The following is a 19,460-nucleotide window of genomic DNA, read 5'->3' on the forward strand; positions in this document are numbered from 1 at the left end:
AGTGGGCTAGCATTCAGGCCAGTAGCACCTGTTAATGCCAGCATTCTGAGGCATCCATTGGCTCCGGCACACACACCTCCTGAGTGGTAACTAAGCGATAATGAGGAGTTTGGCAGGCCATACTCTGTGGAAATAGTATCCCACACAAGTTAATAGACCTGAGCACTGTGGATTGTTCCCACCCGCGAAACTGGTCTTTATTGCTAATCTGTCCCCAGCCAGGTCCAGGATGATATCTGGAGTGTGTGTGTGTGCGCGCGGGGGGGGGGGGGCAGGGGTTGGGGGGGGCGTGTGAGCGGGGTAGGGGGGTGTACATCTCGTGCTTTTGTAAAAAAAAAAAAAAAGAAACTCAATGGCCAACATAAAATGGACAGATGTACTTTGCCGGGTAAGAACGAAGAACGTCCTCCATTTCTTTATAGGCCAGAGAGATAGGGTGAAAAATGGCGAGGAAGTGTTGCATGGGCAGAGGATGAGAGGCGGGCCAAGGGGATGGCAGGAGGTGGTAGGTGACAGCCAGAGCACGAGTGTAAGTGGGTGTGGGCCAGAGCTGCCAATGAGGCTGCCAATGAGGCTGCCATGAATGCGCACATGTAACAGTATGTAATGCCTGTTATCCAAGCATCCCGATTGGCTATAATTCAACAATGTTGTGTTCATAGTTCTGGCAGCCCTTTTAATGATGTCATGTTAAGACTATGTAAAGGAACTCTGAGGCGAACTGCTGTTGTTCCTTTACTACTGACTGCGGGCATTTATGCTTAAACTGGCTAGAAAAAGCTTGTTTCACAGAAATATTTGTTAGCAACTGTCAGATTGCCTGAACATGCAAGTGATACGATTTAGAACGTCACACACCTGTACGTGGTGTTGTGTTTTTTTGTTGAAAGTTGCTGTTGCGTAAGTTACGACATATGCTTCCTCTTTACAGGGTGTCCCTCTACCTGTCCAAGATGAGGTCGTGCGTCCAGAGCGCGGCCATGATCTCGGTGTACGGCGAGGAGGACAGTGAAGAGATTTATATCCGTGCCACAGAGCTCATGAACCTATTGAAAATGCCCAGTGTGGCCCAGTTCGTTCTAACCCAGTCTGCAGAAGTGGCGAGCCCCCGCTTTCACCGCGATGCCTGCGTCTCGCTGCCTCTTGCCACGAGGACTGCCAGCCGGCTCCTGGAGCGGGACACCAGCTTTATTCCTGCTTGAAGCGAGGGCCTCTCATCGGAGTGTCAGTCTAGGCCCGGGTATGGCGCCGCTCACTAAGAGGACAGAAAGCCAGCCCTGAATGGCAGACACGGCTTTGATGACTTGGGTTTGCAGGTAGCAAAGTACTTCACCAGTTTGGCAGCCACCAGGACCCACCTTGGTTGGCACACGTGTTTCTGAGGTGGTTATGTGCTCTGCTGGGTTTGGATTCTTGCCTGTGGAGGCGAGATGCTGGTTTAGAGCCTTACCAGTTTAATGGTAGCGCACTTAATAATTACATCATTGGGCATCGGGCCAGATTACAGAAACTTTGCACCAGTGCAAGTTTTCAGGGCAGTAGCACTGGGGGACTTTTCCCTGTTTCTTAAGACAATGGGTCATATTAGAAAACGTTTGCAAGATGGCAACTGCAGCTTGATGCGGTTATAAGCACCTGGGAAAAAATGCCCTGGTGGAAAAAAGTGATATTTTTAATGTATTTTTGCACCAGGGCAAAGTTTGCCCTAGTGCTAATACCAATCGTATTAGCACTGGGGCACATTTTTCTGTCTTTTTTTCGCCCTAGTGCTTTTAATATGCCAAACTGCTTTTGCCACCATGGTGCAAAGGTTTTCTAATATGACCGTGTTTTTAGAAATAGGGCACACTTTGCCCTAGTGCTAATATCGTGCAAACGTGCCCTTGCACCGGTGCAGTGTTACTGTAATCTGGCCCCTGATAGTTACTGCTATGAAGGAGCATCCTGCATTTCTGCCACTGAGACAAGCCTCGGTGGTGGTGCTCGCCTGTATAAGACATTTTGTACGAGTAATCATAAGAATCCTGGTGATTTTCCTGTTCGAGTCGCGAGGAGTCCCTCGAAAACACTGTACACTCCAGTGATCTCGCGCAGAAAGCCCCTGCCAGCACCGATTCTGCTAAAACGTGTCACCCTGTAGGAGAGTCACCCTCCTCAGACTGTCAAATACTCATCGCCCAGCTTTCTTACCTTATGTTGCAAAACACCTTTATATACCAAGGAAGAACATGGGTTTAACAAAAGATTTTGGTCCAGTTTATTTTTTAAATTCAGGAAAAATACTAACTCTGCATTTCCGTAACAGATTTCTTTGCTTGCGTTATAAATCTCTGAATTATATACATTATACCATACACAGTATTAACATTGTTGTTAACCATCGAGGACAAACCGGCTGTATGCTCATTTGTGTACAGAGGAGACCAGGTCCGCAATGATTTAAATGATCAAAAGAATAAACACAAAAGATCAGATCGCACTTTTTGGGGATTTCACTTTTCTCTTTAACAATGAACTGCTCTGCAGACTTGCATGTTGATGTTGTTTGATAAAATGTGTTTGGGCCTCAGTGCCGCTGTAGAAGGCCCTGGAAAGTTGCTCCATAGGTTGATGGTGAATTGTCGCAGACAACTTGCGATATCGACATGGAAATGAACGCATAGATTATGGGGCAGCCATTTCCAGGAATTGGAAGGAAAAATGTTATGTTTGCAAGGTACACCTGGATCATACTGCTCCTGTAGCAGCACGGCATAAAGATGTCTCAATTTAAAATGGCTGATCTCAGGAAGGTTGTGCACAAATATTTGGGAGGGACAGCTTCTACTGTTCTCATTGATACGCAAGCTCCATTCACTTAGGCATTTACGATCTCCATCTTTTAAGCGTGGACATCTATCAATGAGCTATGTTATTAAATATTATACACGAAAAGTTATTTGTTGTGATTCAGCAAACATCTTAAGCCTACAAGTGTTGTTCTCTTCTGCTTATTGTGAAGGAGTGGGGTTTGTTTTCCAAGTAAGTAAATTACTATACACCCATAAAATGGTGTTTATTTACCACTAAGCATAATATTATGTGCATTGAACTGTGTAATGTGTGCCAATTAAGACTTCTCGTGAGGAAGTGGTCAAATGTTTGTATCCTGGATTAATTATTGCGCAGTTAGTTGAAGGTGCCATCTTTCATGTAACGTTTGTAACAACTGACTGCTTCTTTTTCAAAGAAAAGGTTATTTTACTATGATATGGTTGTTGTGCCGGAATCTTCTTCACGTTTTTTGGTGTTTTTATACCCACCAAACAGTGTTTGGTGTGTTACACATTTGAGAATGGTTGAACTGTTTCTACAGAAAGTTTGTGGCCACTGCCGTACAAACTACAAACAAAAACATCCCGAAACTAAGTTTTCATTAGTTGCAAAAAGTTGATTACATTTGAGCTGAACTTATATTCTTAAAACCTTTTTTGATGCACACACTTGAGAGGCCACGGTGTGCTCACTATGTAAGATGGCAGCAGACTCGAATGCTAGATGAAGAAGAATGGACAGTTGAAGGACAGTTTTGGGCTCAGAATCGGACCAGTGCCGCTTCTCACCTGGTGAAACAAATCAAAGAAATATTAGAACTTTATTTGACCAACTTTTAAACAGGGACCTAGGTTACTATCTTGATCATGGTTATTTCTTACTCGGGGGAAGAGGGGTACTGGGCGAGTCCCCAGTGACCCCCCAAAACAATGAAAGGGCACTGAAGCTCACCTTGTTAACATATCCAAATAGACCCCATGGTGGAAAATGGTTTCTCCAGGCAATGGCGGTTAAGCCACCTGGAATGATATGCTCTGCATGGTCCTCGTGTACGGCAGGCTACTACCTGAATCATTCCTAGGGGAGAGCAGGGGTATCAGGAAATCACTAGGCGGACAATGTAGAGTACAACATGTATTCCCGCAGCATCCCTGGCTTCTCTCTAAGTAACTGCGGGGTGGCACTACCTCTTCTGGCCTCCAGTACAGTCCCGTAGGAGTTCAGAAGGCAAAGGTCCTTCTTATCATGGATGGGGTTGGTGTTGGGCTGTCATTTCTTCCTATAGGGAGCAATGCGGAATGCAATCATTGCTATGACGGACACATTCTTCTGCGTTGAGAGATAGTCCTTTGATTTTCACAGCCACTCAAAAAACTCTTAAGAAACTATGTCAAAGTATACACCTTTCATGGTTTACTTAATCCAATTGAAAAATGTCGGTTGGTCTGCTTCAAGGGTTCTTCAAAAGGAAATGCTGATGGATCTTGTATCTATTGTTAATTTATCCAGATTCACCATTTCATTTTCTTGTTTGTTTCAAACCACCTCTTCTGCTGACGCCCACCCAAACCACGTGTCTTCGTGCCCGTTTGTATGAACACCCCCAGTCCCCGCCTGTTTTTCATGCCCTTTGCTTTCACACCTCCGATGTTCTATCCTGCCATGCTCGCCTGCTCCTAATTTCCTGTGTCTGCTTTAAACATCTCCTCTCATTTGATTTCCTCTCTGAGCCTCGGATTTGCTGCCATTCCTTGCTCATCTGGCTATTGTTCCTATCAGCCTAGATGTAGGTTATCAGTGCAATCCTGGAGCTGAACTATTAGTTAGTGCTAGAATTGTGGAGCTGTTGTCACAACAGTGAATACCATCATTTCTGGCATGTGGAGTAGATTACTTGGTAGATTTAAAAACAGGGAGATCCTTAATAAGGATGAGCTGCCTTTGGGGATCCGAGTTGCAAAAGACAGCTTTATTGGTGTGATAGGGGTTCATACAGTGGTCCTGGATGTATTGTCGGCCACGAGATAGTGTAAATGTGAAAATGGAAAGGAGAATGAAAACTGAGGCACAGGTTAAAACTATCCTCTTGGCACTACTGGCAGAATGCTACCATTTGCATTAGGACACTTTTCTGGAAGAATGCTCTGCGCCTGTTGCTTTATTCCCCCAACACCCCAGACAGGTTTCAAGTTGAAAGTAGGATTAGTAATTTCAAGATTCTGGGATTATGGTTTGCTTTATACAGCTCTTGCTTGGCAATGAGTCGACGGGGGAGTGCAATGAAACTCTTAACTACAATTAGGATCCCATGTTGGCATGACCCAATCTGAGTGTAGTCTGTGGTGATGGCGATCTGGAAGATGGCCTGAGTTCAGAGGTGGCAGGGTAAAAGTGGACTTCCTCTTGAGAAGTGTTGACCCATCCAAAGAAGCAGTACTTGCTTTCGGAAATGCTCTGATCGAGGGGGCCACCTGGGACCTAAGGAAGTGTGCACCCTTATACTGTTCGTGTTCTACATTTCAGCAGTGAGGCAGCGTTTTAAACAGGCATTCGCTCTAACATTTTGAGGCTGAGACTGCGCCCTACTTTTCACAATCTAATGAATGTGTTATGATTTACATTAATGCTGGAAGGAGAAATTGAAAACTTCCCACGTGTTTCTGTTCCAATGTGAAAGCTAGAATCTACATGGATGAAATGTCTTATTTCTGCTACCTTTGACATGAGCCGTAAAGTTAATTGCGGGACATGCGGATTCCTGCTGCGGGAGGGCAAATGAATGGTGCAAGGCCACTGTTCCCGTGGAACCAGCTGACTGAATGAATTGATACTTGCAATCATAGCAGAATAGCAAATACACTGAGTCAGAGTTGTGCAATGCATTAGCTGTGTGTAGGAAGCAAAATCGACTTATAGAAAATATGAAATTAAAAGAATGTATAAAGAAAAATACATTTCTCTCAGGACAGGAGCCTGGCAGCAACCACTAATGCAAGTAAGGGGTCTGTTGAACCTGCTAGTGTGAAAGGTGGGCTTTCATGAAAACTTCCTCCGTTATGTTCACCGCTTATCAGAGACTGGTTCTTGTAGTATGGTGAGGTGGGAGGAATCTTGACAGCCTACTCATTTATCTGGCTAGCAGAAGACAAGGCACAGACTTAAATGGGGCTGTAATATGGGTCTACAGCTTGGTGATTGGATGGTGTCCAATAAGCTGTATTTCTGCGCTCTCTGGGATACCCATCAAGATGGGAATACCCGCCGTGGGATCATAAATTACAGCATGCACATTGTCTGGATATTTCTTCATTAACTGCAGTGATCTGCAATCTTGCTCCTCACAGAGTGTGAAATGGTCATCTCCTGATGATGGATGACTGTGATTAGAAAGGGAGACTCCCCTCCTGCCACGATCTGGATTGCCAGTGGGAGGGACATCTGGAGCAGAGGGGGAAAGCTGGAGTCCCACTGCTTAGAAGGGAGGTTGCGCGGGCGGGGCAGGGGTGTGACGAAGGACCCTACAGCGACAGGCCAAGGGAGCGAGAAGCTGGGAATAGTACCCATAATCCGCAGTGCTGTCTATGCGTCATTCGAGCACGGTTGCCAGGTTTTATAATGCCATCAGCATGACCGTTAATCAACAACAGTCCTGTTATACACAGTTGGACATATGAAACTACTTATACATGTGAGGTCCTCCATTCAGATATGATTAATGTTTACTCTGTAGTTGCCAGTAACAAACTGCACCATGGGTACTTCCACAAAGAGTGCAATGGACGTGCAATGATAGATAGAGGAATGTTGGGCTATTACAAATGTATCAGCCAGCACTTAACCCCAACTCCCACAGTTGGCTGGTAAGCACCTCTCTGTGTATCGTCTTGCTTGGGTACGTAAAATATTCCCGACTATATGAGCAGACAGCAGTCATGAATGTGATATCCGACTGACCTCTGTGTGGCACAGTTATGGTGCTGGCAGGGGATCTGAATCATTTGGTTGTTGGGATGTTAGCACGGTTTTGATTCCACTTCAGTGAAGGCCTATCTTGCAACATAGTAATACCAGCAAAAGACATAAAGCCAGGTGGATGAATCCATAAAAGAGCTGAATAAGAGGTGCACAAGATTAGACTATAGCATAAGGAAGAGGCAACAGAACAATGCGTGAACCGCAGTGTTGCTAATCTGTCTACAAAATGTACCAGATGTTTAAGGAAAACGAACATGGGTCAAAATGGGATTACTCCCCACAAGCAATTTCCCACCCTAAATTCATAGATTTCACATAGACAGGGGGGTGTTGGAGACAGGAAAGGCCATTGTAGGGTTGTCAGCATTAGAAGATGAGTAGAATTTAGGCACGCTCTTGCTCAGATGGAGGGACTGTATTTCCATACACAATTGAATGTTTTATATGTTTATGCTTGAGAACATTGTCAGATGATGAGCCTGGCCATTTCAAGGGACTGGTGCAGTAACCTTGTAATGGCAGTCAATACATACTATGACAGCCAATCAGAATTCTGCGTTGAAGTAAACTCTGATGTTCAGCATTATTTTCTACTGTGCTAAAATTGCACAGGGTTTGTAAAATCTGCAGTCCTGCATTAGGTTCTCCATTGAAGTAAGTGTTAACAGTTTGCAGAATGGTAATGTAAATTGGTTTTATATAACGCCCTTCTGCCAATAACTGTGGCCTTGCTGTACATGGCTCTAAGAAAGCAGGACAGGCTGTGTTAGTCGGATAGCAGGAAGGCAGATGCAGAAACCATTGGTGTCGATGGATGCAAGCCGGAGGTACCGGTTACCTATGTGCCGATATGAACATTACGTCTGCGGTAGTTACAAACCGGGCGGGTTAGCCATGGAGTGCAAAAATGGACAACATGCTTGTTATTCTAAACGATGGATAGAGTCTCTGCGAAGTACACTAAACCTGGTGGACATCTAATGAAGTGTGTAAGGATATAAGATTTTAGTAGTGAAGACTTTTAGTTGAGGTGGAGGAAGACGGGAATGAGGCTGTTGTTGCTTCCTGGCTCTTGGTTGTACCTTTACAATGGCACATGTGCACTCAGATTGCGGATCATGACTAGTCCTCATTTTGAGGTAAAAAATGCAGACCATGTATTGTCGCAAATGATATGGCATTGCAACCTAACATTGTAAGAGAATGCAGTAAAATGTGTGGCAATACTTAGCTAACATTGTGTACCCCATACTGCCAATCTGTAAACGATATACCAAGTACTCTTACATCACTAGACACCCTAGCGGCTGCCCCAAGCAAGGTTTGCAGAGATGGCAGAAACGTGCACAAAAGAGTTCGCCAGATGTTTCAGCTTCAGAGGAATTGTCTCTGGACTCCAAGGAGAATGAGCTGCCAATCAAGCCTTCAAATGAGCTGGTACCTCCTCCTCGGGCTACGCCGAGCATGGTGCAGGCCCCCATTATTTACACATTTTCACTGCATGTTTTTTATTTATTTAAATTTTTCTAAAGCACCACATGCCCATGGGCCTCAGAGCGCACACAAAACAAAACAGACAAACAACATAAGGCAGAGCCAAGGATAGTCAGGGCATGGGAAGGCCCTTTGACTGCTGAATTAAAGAGGCACATTTTTATAGCTTTCTTGAAGTCAGCCAGAGATGGAGATTTTCTTATGCAAAGGGGGAGGTTATTCCTTTCTCAGTGTGCATGTATATCGAAGCTTGTTCCACCAAATTTGGCAAGTTTGAGACATGGTTGACTCAGTGTGTGGTTATCGCCAGCCAGTACGCAAACCATTTTTGAGTTTGCTCTTCCGGCACCCTTCCTTATAGGCACCAAGAGGCTTAGTTTTACCCAGGACATCAGGCCTATGCACACAAGCCCTTACCCAGCAACCAATATGCTGAATTGTGGGGGTGGAGGGGTAGGCCAGAGGACTATTTCAGGCCAGGGGGTGAGGCACTTAAGAGTTGGTTCCATAATTTTCTGCCCAGGGTCAGACGAGAGCCTTCTTTAACTTGGGCTAACGTGGTTATAACCAGCACAAGCACAGTGCTGGCAGTGGACCCTCTTCTAGCACTAAAGAGTGCTAATTCAGAAAATAACTGACTGCACCTTCCAATAAAGAAGCAGTAGAGGACAAGGATCGACTCCCCCCCCCCCCCCGTGGCTCCCTTTTGGAGACCAGGGAGGATGAGGGAACGATGAAAATGATCGCTGATGTCATGGAGTTCCCTGAGTTGCCTTTGCCAGATACTGCTTGGTGAAGACCTGAGCGCTCACAGACATCTTGTACTTCAAGCCAGCAAGCCAGAAAGAGGTCAATTGCCCCTTCAGGCAGATGTAATTAGAGAGGCTTTGAAAATCTGGGCAAAGCCCCAACGTGCCTCAACCTAAAAAATAAAAATGGGATACATTTTACTGACATGTGCTTTTCAGAAGTGCGTTGGCTCCAACCCCTCACCCATCCCAGCACCATTAGTTGTTGCTTCTGTTCCCTTGGCTTAAAACAAGCTTGCGTCAACCTCAGCCTCTGGCATTACTACCTTTATCCACTCAAGCAGAGAGGAGAAGACCCTAGATAGCATGGGAAAAAAGTGTAAAGCAACAGTGCACTTCATTTGCACCAAGTGACCTCTGCAAGAGCAGAGGATTGCATCAATAGTCAGTTCTGCCAAGAAATGGAGGACTTTGTGTTGGACCTGACTGGTGACAGGAAGGAACAAGTCCTTGCTATGCTAGGGGAGGCAAAACTCATTGTCCATGGCACCCTGGAGTCCACAGCTGAACTTGCTCACACAGCAACAAAGGGAACGTGCCTATACCTGGATCTGAGAATGTTTTCTTGGTTCAAAAGAATCAAACTGCTTCCAGATGTTCCGAAATTCCAGGGGTCTCTCCATTTGGGCTCACTCATTTCCATCCTACTATGAATGGGGGACCTAAGAAGGAGAAGATGCGTGCACTAAGCACCAAAAGCCTGTTGGCCATCACCAGGCCAAGTTCAAAGTCTATTTCTTACACTCAAAAGAAAAGTCAGCGCAGGAGCTCTGGTGGCTTTCGGTGCATCCTAACATGCTCAGTCATATGGCCCTCAGCCAAGAAAAAGACTGCACAGAGCAAAAGGCTTCTTTGGCACCATTGCCACCCAGAGTGACTAAGCCAAACATAGATGGCCTGAAGTTCCAGCAGCATGCCACCCCAATACAGGGATGAATATCCATTACCTACCATCTTGGAAGGAGAACCTCCAATCCTTGGACACTTGCCGTAGTGTGGAGTGGGTACAGACTCCAATTTCCCCATCCCCCTTAGCAACTTTTCCATCAATTGGAGGGCCTTCATAAATTAGTGAAGCTGTTTGCAATAGGTGTGATGGAGGATAACCCCCGAAGTCCCTAGCTTCAACAATTCCCTGCAGAAAGAAAGATTCAAGACGGCCACTCTGAGCCAAATGCTTTCAGCCCTTGAGTGGGATGGCTTTGTGCCAGGATTGGCAGAATGACTAAATGCACATACGGAATTTGAGGCCCCGTAAACAAGAATTCCTCCCCTTCTCAATTTTAGATGCCCATTACTACTACAAGGTCCTGCTCTTTGGACTGAATTAGACCGTGAGGGAGTTCACCACTGTGATGGACTCCATAATGTCCATCACGGCATTCACATCTGCCAGCTGATTCTGGCTCCTCTCCTTCCCAGGTGATGCAATCAGTTGACTGCATCCTCCAACTGGCCCATGTGCTGGGCCTCACGGTGACATATCGGCCTTTACCTCGACCCAGATAATGCAACACATAGACCTTAACTGAGACTGGGTGGTGGGGAGAGTCTGCCCCACTGGAAAGGATACAGAATCTCTGCTGACGAGTTCCTAACGAGCACTCAGCTTCTTGCTGTCACGTTCCAGCGGTTGCTTGGCATGATTGCTTTGTATAACCTGCTGGTTCACCATGCCAGGCTGATTTTGTCAACCCCAACATGCCTATCGCTGACCACAGGACTCTGCCTCACACACGACTCAATTCTGTTTTCCTCCGGTATGCACCTTAACCTTCTGTTTGATGGAAGACTCCAAACTCTCGAGCGATGTCGTCTTCTCCACGCCCCCTCCATGCGAGGTGTCTGTTTGCAGATTCCTTTGTGAAGGGCTGGGGGTTGAAGGACCACTTGGAGGTCCATGAGCTCTGGGAGCTGGAGGAGACTCTGCAACACATCAATTACTTAGAGCAGAAAGCTATCTTCTTCCGCATGAAGGCCTTTTATCCACTGCTTCAGGGTCATCGGGTGTTGACCTAAAAGGACAACACTACAGCAATGTTCTATGTGAACAGGCAGGGGGACCATGCTGTGTTAAGCCTCATGGCTTTAAAAATATGGCGTTGGTGTCTAAAACATATTTTCCAAATTGTCTCTCATTGCAGACACATTGTTGTCAGTCTCATGTCCTACACAAATGGGAGCTCCATATGGATATACTGGCTCCAATCGTCCAAGCCTAGGGGGCAACCCTTTGGGATTTATTGGCAACAATAGCAACAAGAGGTGCCTTTCATATGCCTTGTGGAAGGGAGAGGGTTAGGTTTCTCAAGGAGGGGTGCTTTTCTCCTGCCCTCAGATTGTCAAACTCTGTATCAAACTCTGTACCATGATTAACCAAGGTCCTGCTGAAATGGATGGCAGGCTGTCACCTCATTCTGATGTCATTGAATTGGCTGAAATGAATATGGGTCTCAGATATCTGAAGTGGCGGCTGCCATGGCTTTTCATTGATCACCTGCCCCTTATGTGTCAATCGGGGGGATGGCACTTGGCCCCTTCCTTTAATCACTCTCCTTAGAGGCCTGGACCCTGGGGAGCTAGAATATGGTGACGTGGGTCTCTCACAAAGAAACATTGAGCTTATTGAGGCTGCAAGGAAGGGCTTAACCAAGAACCAGAATACCAGTAAATATACCCGTTTTTACTATTGGTGTCTTGGGACTATCAATCTACTGGATTTGTTTATCAATGAAGTTCTCTCCTTCGTAACTCGTTTAGCTGAATTGGTTGTCTGTGTGTCCAGTCAACTATAGCGTACCTGGTGCCTACTTTAAATGTGAGATTGTGGTGCGTTTCTCTTGCAAATCTGGCTGTGAAGAGGCACTTCATTAAGCTCTTGAAACTGTTTCTGCCAAAAATGAAAACCCAGTGCTCCTTGGTACGTGAATATGGTACTTTGAACACTAATGCAAAAACTCTGAGCCAATGGCCTCTACAAAGGGTGTCTCTCAAGACATCTTTTCTCACAGGCGTTACGCTGGCCTGCAAATGAGTGACTCCCAGGACCTCTGCTGGGAGGAGCCTTCTATTAGCTTTGATTATGGGAAGGTGATTCTCAGGACCACTCTTTCCTCCCTAAAGTTGTGATAAGTTTTCACCTCAACCAAGAAATCTTGCTACCAGTGTTCTTTGCGAACACCAACTCAATGGCAAATTGGTCTCTGCACAACCTGGACATGGCGAGGGCTCTGACATTCTACCTCCAAAGAACAAAAGGAGTATAAAATACAGCACAGCTTTTGGTGACCGTTATTGGAGGAACCCCAGGCTCAGCAGCCTCCAAGGCACTACAGCTTGTTTGTTGTTTTGCACCATCCTGGAAGCCTACAAGTTGAGCGAAAAAAAGACCCCCCTCACAGGGCCTTCATGCACATCTGTTATGGGCAAAATGATCCTCTATTGCGCCCCAGAGGCACGTACCTTTGGAAGAAATCTGCAAGGTGACCACCTTCATGCCTTCTACAAACACTATGCACTTGACTCTAGTTTGAGAAGTGAGGCTGTATTTGGAAAAGCTTTATTTAGCAATCTCTTTGTGGCAGATCAGTAAACTTCCAACCTCCATCATTCTTCCAGACCTGCTTAGGAACCTCCCAAAAGTATGGAGGAAAGTAAGGGGGTGGCGTAAGAGTACAAAAAAGGTTAATCCCTGTAGTGACAAAAGCAATCTTAATCCCCTTTCCCCAATATGCCCTCCTACCTTCCCTGGTTAAAAAGTTACCAAGTACAACTGGATGAAGGGACTAAATGTTGTGCAGGGCATGCACAGGAGGAGCCAAACTGGGGTGTGGCTGCATGTGCCACTGTGCTGTGATATGCTGGAAAGACCTTCATTCTGCTGCTTGGCAATATGATTCATTACCGGGCACGCCATCATCTCAATTAAATCTACGCACCAATCACTTTGCGGCGCGTATCTTGCGCCGGTCCCCAGCATTCTACTGCTTAGCAGATTCTTTTATCAGGCCGACATGGAAAGGGAGAACGGACTACGTTCCAGCAGCCAAAACGCGACATGTCTTGCAACCGAAAAAAAAACACCATTATTACCCCGGTGTACTAATAGCAATACTTCCAGTCCCCATTCTGGGGATGTTCCAATAGTAAGGAAGAAAGGGGACTAGGGATTATGAGTACCATTGCCACTATGGTAATTTTTTTGTATTTGTATTAGTGGCCATGGGAATGGCGTTCCCTTGAGTCCTGAAAAATTGAAGTGCTCTGCCATCAGCCAGATGGGTGTGCAATTCTGACACCCCCACTGCATTGCCATCGTACTAAGTCAGTTGGAACCATTACTTGAAATAGAAATTGAGTCTATATCTGAACATGAAGAGAAAGCGACCAGTTGATGCTTAGGGGTTCGAAGGGCGGTTAGAGGGGGGGGGGGGATCTGCCCTTGCACAGCAGCAGATCAATTTATGGCAACGAGAATGAGTGTTGCAAATACTTTTCCCCCCTAAACAAAAAGAGTCTTCCTTGTCCATGTTATTTTGTATGTTAGAAACGATTGGCCTCCTTTACGAGCCAGGGTATGTGGCTGTTCTAAAGACATTCACTAGCCAACCCAAAGACCCTTCCCTCAGCAAGTAGAACTCTCAGATGATATCCTCCAGGGATAGCAACAATGTTACGTTTCAATTGTTCAAAGAAGAAGAACAAGACATGAGTAGGTTTGGTGAAGTTACTACATAATGATGACGAGGTCTTCTCAGATTTGTGTTATGAAGAGGTCCCTATGTATGCCTTTGGGAGATATTAGAAAACACCTTTTACAATGGCTGGGCTTGTTGGCCCCACTTAAATGTAAACTCCAACTGTGTTTTCAAAGCAACCAAGAACTATGCAGATAATCTCCTTTAAAAAAAAATTAAAATCATATGTACATATTCCTCGTATGTGAAGAAAACACGTCTGGCTCTTCAGTCTAGCCCTCCTTTTAGATGTTAACCATACAGCAAATGGCACCAGGGGAATCAATCCATTTGATGTATGCAACAACAAAAAAGGCTCAACAAGATTGATTACTAGAAAAAAGGCATAGGTGCGGGTAAGGGTCATGCTGGCCCTCTGCTGTCTCAACCGAGAGGGGCTACAGATGTGTGGACATGTCTACAAAGTAAAAAGATGATTAACATGTAACATTCAGAAGTGTGCAGATACGGGTCAATATGGTACATGAGCCAGCCACTCTAGCAATGCAGAGAACCTTCTTATGAGGCCTCTTTCTTTTAACAGAAGTGAAATCATTCAAAAATGATAATATGAAATTACTAATTAAATAAAAAGGACAACATAGTACAATAAATAATACTGATAAATTGTTCAGAGGGTTCAGATTTGCACACCATGTTAAAGGTTGCAGTCTGATGCACTGAAATGAGCTATGATTTAACCAGCAAGGTGGTGGTCGATAGCCCATCATATACTTAGAAGGTAAGAAGCCGCCCTATACAAAACATAGCAGGATCTAATACTTTAAACCAATGCAATCTTGGGATATCCCTTGAAAATATGTGCTCTGGTTTGTGTGACTTGTTGGGCATGCCCGGCTCAATCATCAATGCTGATGGTCCGTCGTTGGCAGGGTGGGCTTAGCGTAGACAGTTTTATAGGTTCCCTTTTAATCTGTCTTGCAGCTCAATCGGTGAGCAGATCAATTCCTTCATTTTCATAGTGTCTGAGAAGGTCACTCGGGCTGCAATCACTAGCTCGTGCAGCCGGCACTGATCTTCTCCACAACATCCACTTCGGACTTGGCAACGAGGAACCGCAGCTTCTTTCCTCCGGAACGGATCAGATCGACTGCGCTACGAGGAGAAAGAAACCAGGAGCAGAATGGTTAGAAACTTGAGAGACAAAGGCAAGCTTCATTCAGAATTAATATGTCAGACTATGTGGAACGACCGCCTTATTGTTCAGCCCGTCAAAGAAACTAGCATTGATCGTACACCTGAGATGCTTTAGTTCTTAATATCCATGGGTAGTGTTAAAGGTACAGGTCATTGCTCAAGGAAACCTACTAATAGTAAAATGGAGCTTGTGAATAGACTGAATAATGCTTTACGCAAAGAAGGTTTAGGCAGACTTCTGCTGTTAGACCAGGAGTGGAGTAAGCAGAAACGATGAGCTACTTTCTCCTGCCTTGGCACATAAGGACATTATTGGAATTTTCTTTCGGTTTCAATTCCCTTTATTTAGTTTGAACCATAAGAGAGTATGAAAAGGGACAATATCAAGTACAGATGTAGTACCCTTCAATACTTAACATAAACTCGTAGGTGGCAGTATAAAGAAAATAAACCTCAAGCACTCAATACCACAAAGCCTCACTTATATTGCCAAAACCTTTGTTCAACATTACAGTGGCAAAGTTTGACATGAATTCTTGCAAATTTGAATGCCGCAGCTACCTTCAAGCATTGCACACCTTGCATCTAGCAGATCAACGATTTGGATAGTGTTAACATTTTATGGGCATAATAGCTGGTTCGTTTGCTGTATTACTGCCATGAAGGAATCGTAATTACCTTCTTGGTTGGAAATCCACAAACCACTCGCCAACAATCGGCATAGGGCAATTTAGACTTGCAGGCCACAGGAGCGAAAGAAGTCATCACGTGAAAATGTGTCAAACCGTAGTTTAATAGGATTGAACATATTGAATGGCTTTAATAATAAAGTGCAATCAGGAAAAAAACAACCCGCAATACTTCTCGTTTGTTCTTTCCTTTTCTTTCCCTTTCTCCCTTTGTGGTCACCCACTCCCATTCCAGTGCTCCAGGCCTTACTCACTCCTAGGTTTTTGGCTGTTTTGCGCTCTTTTGCGTGGTATTGTATAATTGTAAATTGTACTTGCTACGGTGCAAAATAAATAAACTAGTCCTTTCTCTGAAAAATTACCAACATGCCCATTGAAACACTTCACAGTTCTTCTGGCAATGGTAATTCTTATAAAATTACTTCGAGGGGATTGGGTCCTCCGACGTATTCCATATCTATGACAGGTAATGTCCACAGCTGTGCTGCTTCTGAAAATCTTTGGCGTCTGCGTCGATGACGTCGATGCGCCGTCCCCGAGGACCTCCTCCGACGGCCGACGTCACCCGATGTGATAAGTAGGACGCACAACGCCCATAGCCTCAGTTCCGTTTTTTCCGCGAACGTGTTCGCTTCGTGAATCTCGGTACGCCTCGACTCGTTGGAGTTGCTGTTATCTATTCTCGGTTCGTTGAACCTGTTCGGTTTGTTGTGAAGACCTGTTCGTGGCAATGTCTTTCTCGTCTTCAACCCCGCGTCCGGGCTTCAAGAACTGCGGGGACTGTGGGTCCAAGATGTCGGTCACGGACTCGCACGACGCCTGCCTCCGGTGCCTCAGGGAGGCCCACGATATGGACGACTGTGTCGACTGCCAGTCGCTCACTGCTAAGGCCTTGCGGGAACGCAAGAAGAAGCTGTCGGTAGGCCGGGTGTCTAAGCCCCGGAAGTCGAGGTCTGCGGGGCTTTCAACCGATGACTCGAGGGGTGACTCTCCGCGTCATCGTCGGAAGTCCAGTGGGTCTCCTTCCAGGAGTCGGTCTCGTCACTCCTCCGCCTCTTCTAGGCATTCTAGGAAGCGCCGGCATTGGTCGCCTTCCCCGTCCTCTTCCGAGGACTCTGCCCGTCGGCGGGTCACTTATCCCTCCATGCAAGCGACACCGGAGGAATGGGCTTCCTTCGGGAAGCAGATGCTAGCGATTCTGGAATCGCAGGGCACCGGTCCGTCCGCGCCTCCGAGTGGGGTCGGTCGGCACCGATCGAGAGACACCGCCCGTACGCCTTCGGGCTCGGGTGGTCGGCACGGCTCGCCGGAGAGGTCCCGCTCGGACAAGGGTAGCCGTTCTCGCCATGCCCGTTCCAGGTCCCGGTCCTCGACGCGCTCGAGACCGTGTGATCCTGTGCCATCTTCGAAGAAGACGTCGACGCCTGTGGCGCCGAGGTCGTCGATGATTTCTCTCGAGGCTCTGCCTCCGAGGGGGTCGTCGACGCCGTCGGCGCCCAGGTTGTCGAGAGACACACTCAGAGCTCCGGCTTCGAGGACTGTGTCGACGCCGTCGATGCTGGCGGCGCTGCAGCTGACGTCGACGCCGATTCGCTCGACGTCGGCGCCTTTTCTGTCGACGCCAGCGCCGGCTCGTTCGGCGCCCTCGATGCCTTTTGAGGCGGTGGTGTCGGAGGGGCCCCGTGGCACGGGGTTTGCCCCTAGAAAGGCTATGGCTAAGGTCCGGCACTGATTTGGTCCGCAGAGGTCTTCCTCTCCCCGCCTGGAGTACATTTCAGAGGGTGATGAAGGCTCTGATGACGGCCTGGTTCCGGTTACGGTTACAGATGACCTTATCTCGGGCCATAGCCAGTTTGATGACCTGAGGCAGTCGCTGCATGATGCCAGTGGAATGGACACCTCTCCAGAGGTGGAGTTTTGTCCGGAGCCTGGCACTCATGCCGAATCTTCATATCGCCGCCTTATGTCTCGGGTTACCGAGTACTTGGGTTGGTCAGCTCCCCCAGGGGAGTTCGTTCAGGATGATCTCACGGACATCCTTGATCTCGGTCCACCCACTGACCCGGTTTTGCCTTTTCATATGGCTCTGCAGAGAAGGGTGGCGGCGACTTGGACTGCTCCGGAGAGTCTCCCGGCAGTGGGCAAGTCTTTGTCGCGAAAATACCGTCCAGCCAGTAGTAACCCCTGCTACTTGTCTAGGCACCCCACTCCGGAGAGTTTGGTGGTGCAGGCGGCTACGGCCCCGGCAAAGCAGGCGTCGTATCCTACCATCCCTGCGGATAGGGACGACAAACGTTTTGACGGCTGGGCAAAGAAGTTGTTTTCTTCGGGGGGTATGGCGCTTCAGGTGGCCAACTCCATATGTGCCTTGTCTCGTTTCACACACACTCTGTGGAACTGTGTTGCTTTAGCGGCTGATCATATTCCTGAAGGGGATGAGCGGGATGGTTTCCTTGCTCTGGTTCAGCATGGCAAGGATGCTATGTGTGAGGCCGTTCAGTCGGGTTTGGACTTGGCGGATTGTGTCAGCCGGTCCATGGCGGCGAGCACCGTAATGCGCAGGTTTGCGTGGTTGCGGAAGTCTGGGTTCGCTCCTGATGTGCAGTCCCGGCTCCTCAACATGCCTTTTGACGGTGAACACCTTTTTGGCAGCAAGGCTGACGAGAGCCTTGAGAGGTTGCAGACCTCCAAAGCTGCAGCGAAGTCATTGGGCGCTGCAGTTCGCCAACCTCTGCCTTTTCATCCTAGGGGACAGCAATGGAGGGGTGGTTCCCTTCGCTATTACTCGTCCTTCAGTAAAGCGAGGGGAGCTAGCATTCAAAGAGGCCATCGTAAGAGTACCAGAGGTGGAAACAAAGATACTCGAGGTGCCAAGGCCGCTCGGGCAGTTGCCTCTTTGCCCTCAGGCAACGCCACAGCCGCTACCACTCAGTCATGAGGCCAGGTCCCATGGTTCGCCGGTTGGGGGAAGGCTGGCACAGCATCTTGTAGAGTGGCAAGCCATTACTTCGGATGTGGGGGTTCTGGAGATCATAACCCACGGCTACTGTCTTCCTTTTCGGCAGAGGCCTCACAACAATCCACCAGGGAACCTCTCTTTGAAGAGTCCGGATCCGCTCCTTGCGCAGGAAATTCAAGCCCTGCTGGAGAAAGGCGCCATAGAACTGGTGCCTGTAGCGGAGAGGAATAAGGGATGGTATTCCCCTTATTTTTTGATTTCGAAGAAAGACGGGGGATTGAGACCCATCATGGACTTGCGCGGTTTGAACAAACTCCTCAGGAAGGACAAGTTCAAGATGGTGACTCTTTCTCAAGTCCCCCAGGCCCTTCAACTTCAGGACTGGTTGGTGTCTCTCGACCTCAAGGATGCTTACTTCCATGTGCCGATCCATCCCAAGCACAAGAAGTACCTGAGGTTCGCGGTTGGCGACTCGCACTTTCAGTTTCGGGTCCTGCAGTTCGGATTGACCTCCGCCCCGAGGGTTTTCACCAAGCTCATGGTGGTGGTGGCAGCGCATCTCAGGAAAGGGGGCGATTCACGTCTACCCCTACCTGGACAATTGGTTGATCAGGGGGAGCTCTCCCGAGCAAGTCCTGGATCATCTGTCGGTCACCTGCCACTCCCTTCACAGGCTGGGCTTCTCCCTCAATTTAAAGAAGTCCCATTTGACACCAACGCAGCGGCTCCAGTACATCGGAGCAGTGCTCGACACGTCCCTGGGGCAGTGTTTTCCTCCCCAGGTGAGGGCTCTTCACATTCAGCAGATGGTGCACAAGTTTCAGCT

General features: G+C 47.3%; 2 protein-coding genes across 2 annotated transcripts in view; one reads left to right on the top strand and one right to left on the bottom strand.

Annotated features, from left to right (window-relative positions):
- AP5Z1 (adaptor related protein complex 5 subunit zeta 1) overlaps positions 1-2,479 on the top strand; it is a 497,387-nt gene extending 494,908 nt beyond the window's left edge. The window contains exon 17 of the mRNA XM_069645515.1: positions 932-2,479. Within this exon, the coding sequence (XP_069501616.1) occupies positions 932-1,202 (271 nt within the window). The 3' untranslated portion in view covers positions 1,203-2,479. The remainder of the gene's footprint in view (positions 1-931) is intronic.
- Positions 2,234-19,460, bottom strand: part of RADIL (Rap associating with DIL domain) — a 781,529-nt gene continuing 764,302 nt past the window's right edge. The window contains exon 16 of the mRNA XM_069645514.1: positions 2,234-14,944. Coding sequence (XP_069501615.1) covers positions 14,842-14,944 — 103 coding nt within the window. The 3' untranslated portion in view covers positions 2,234-14,841. The remainder of the gene's footprint in view (positions 14,945-19,460) is intronic.

This window comes from Ambystoma mexicanum, chromosome 2p (genome assembly GCF_040938575.1).
Source record: "Ambystoma mexicanum isolate Mex_15411 chromosome 2p, UKY_AmexF1_1, whole genome shotgun sequence".
NCBI classification, from domain to species: Eukaryota; Metazoa; Chordata; class Amphibia; order Caudata; family Ambystomatidae; genus Ambystoma; species Ambystoma mexicanum.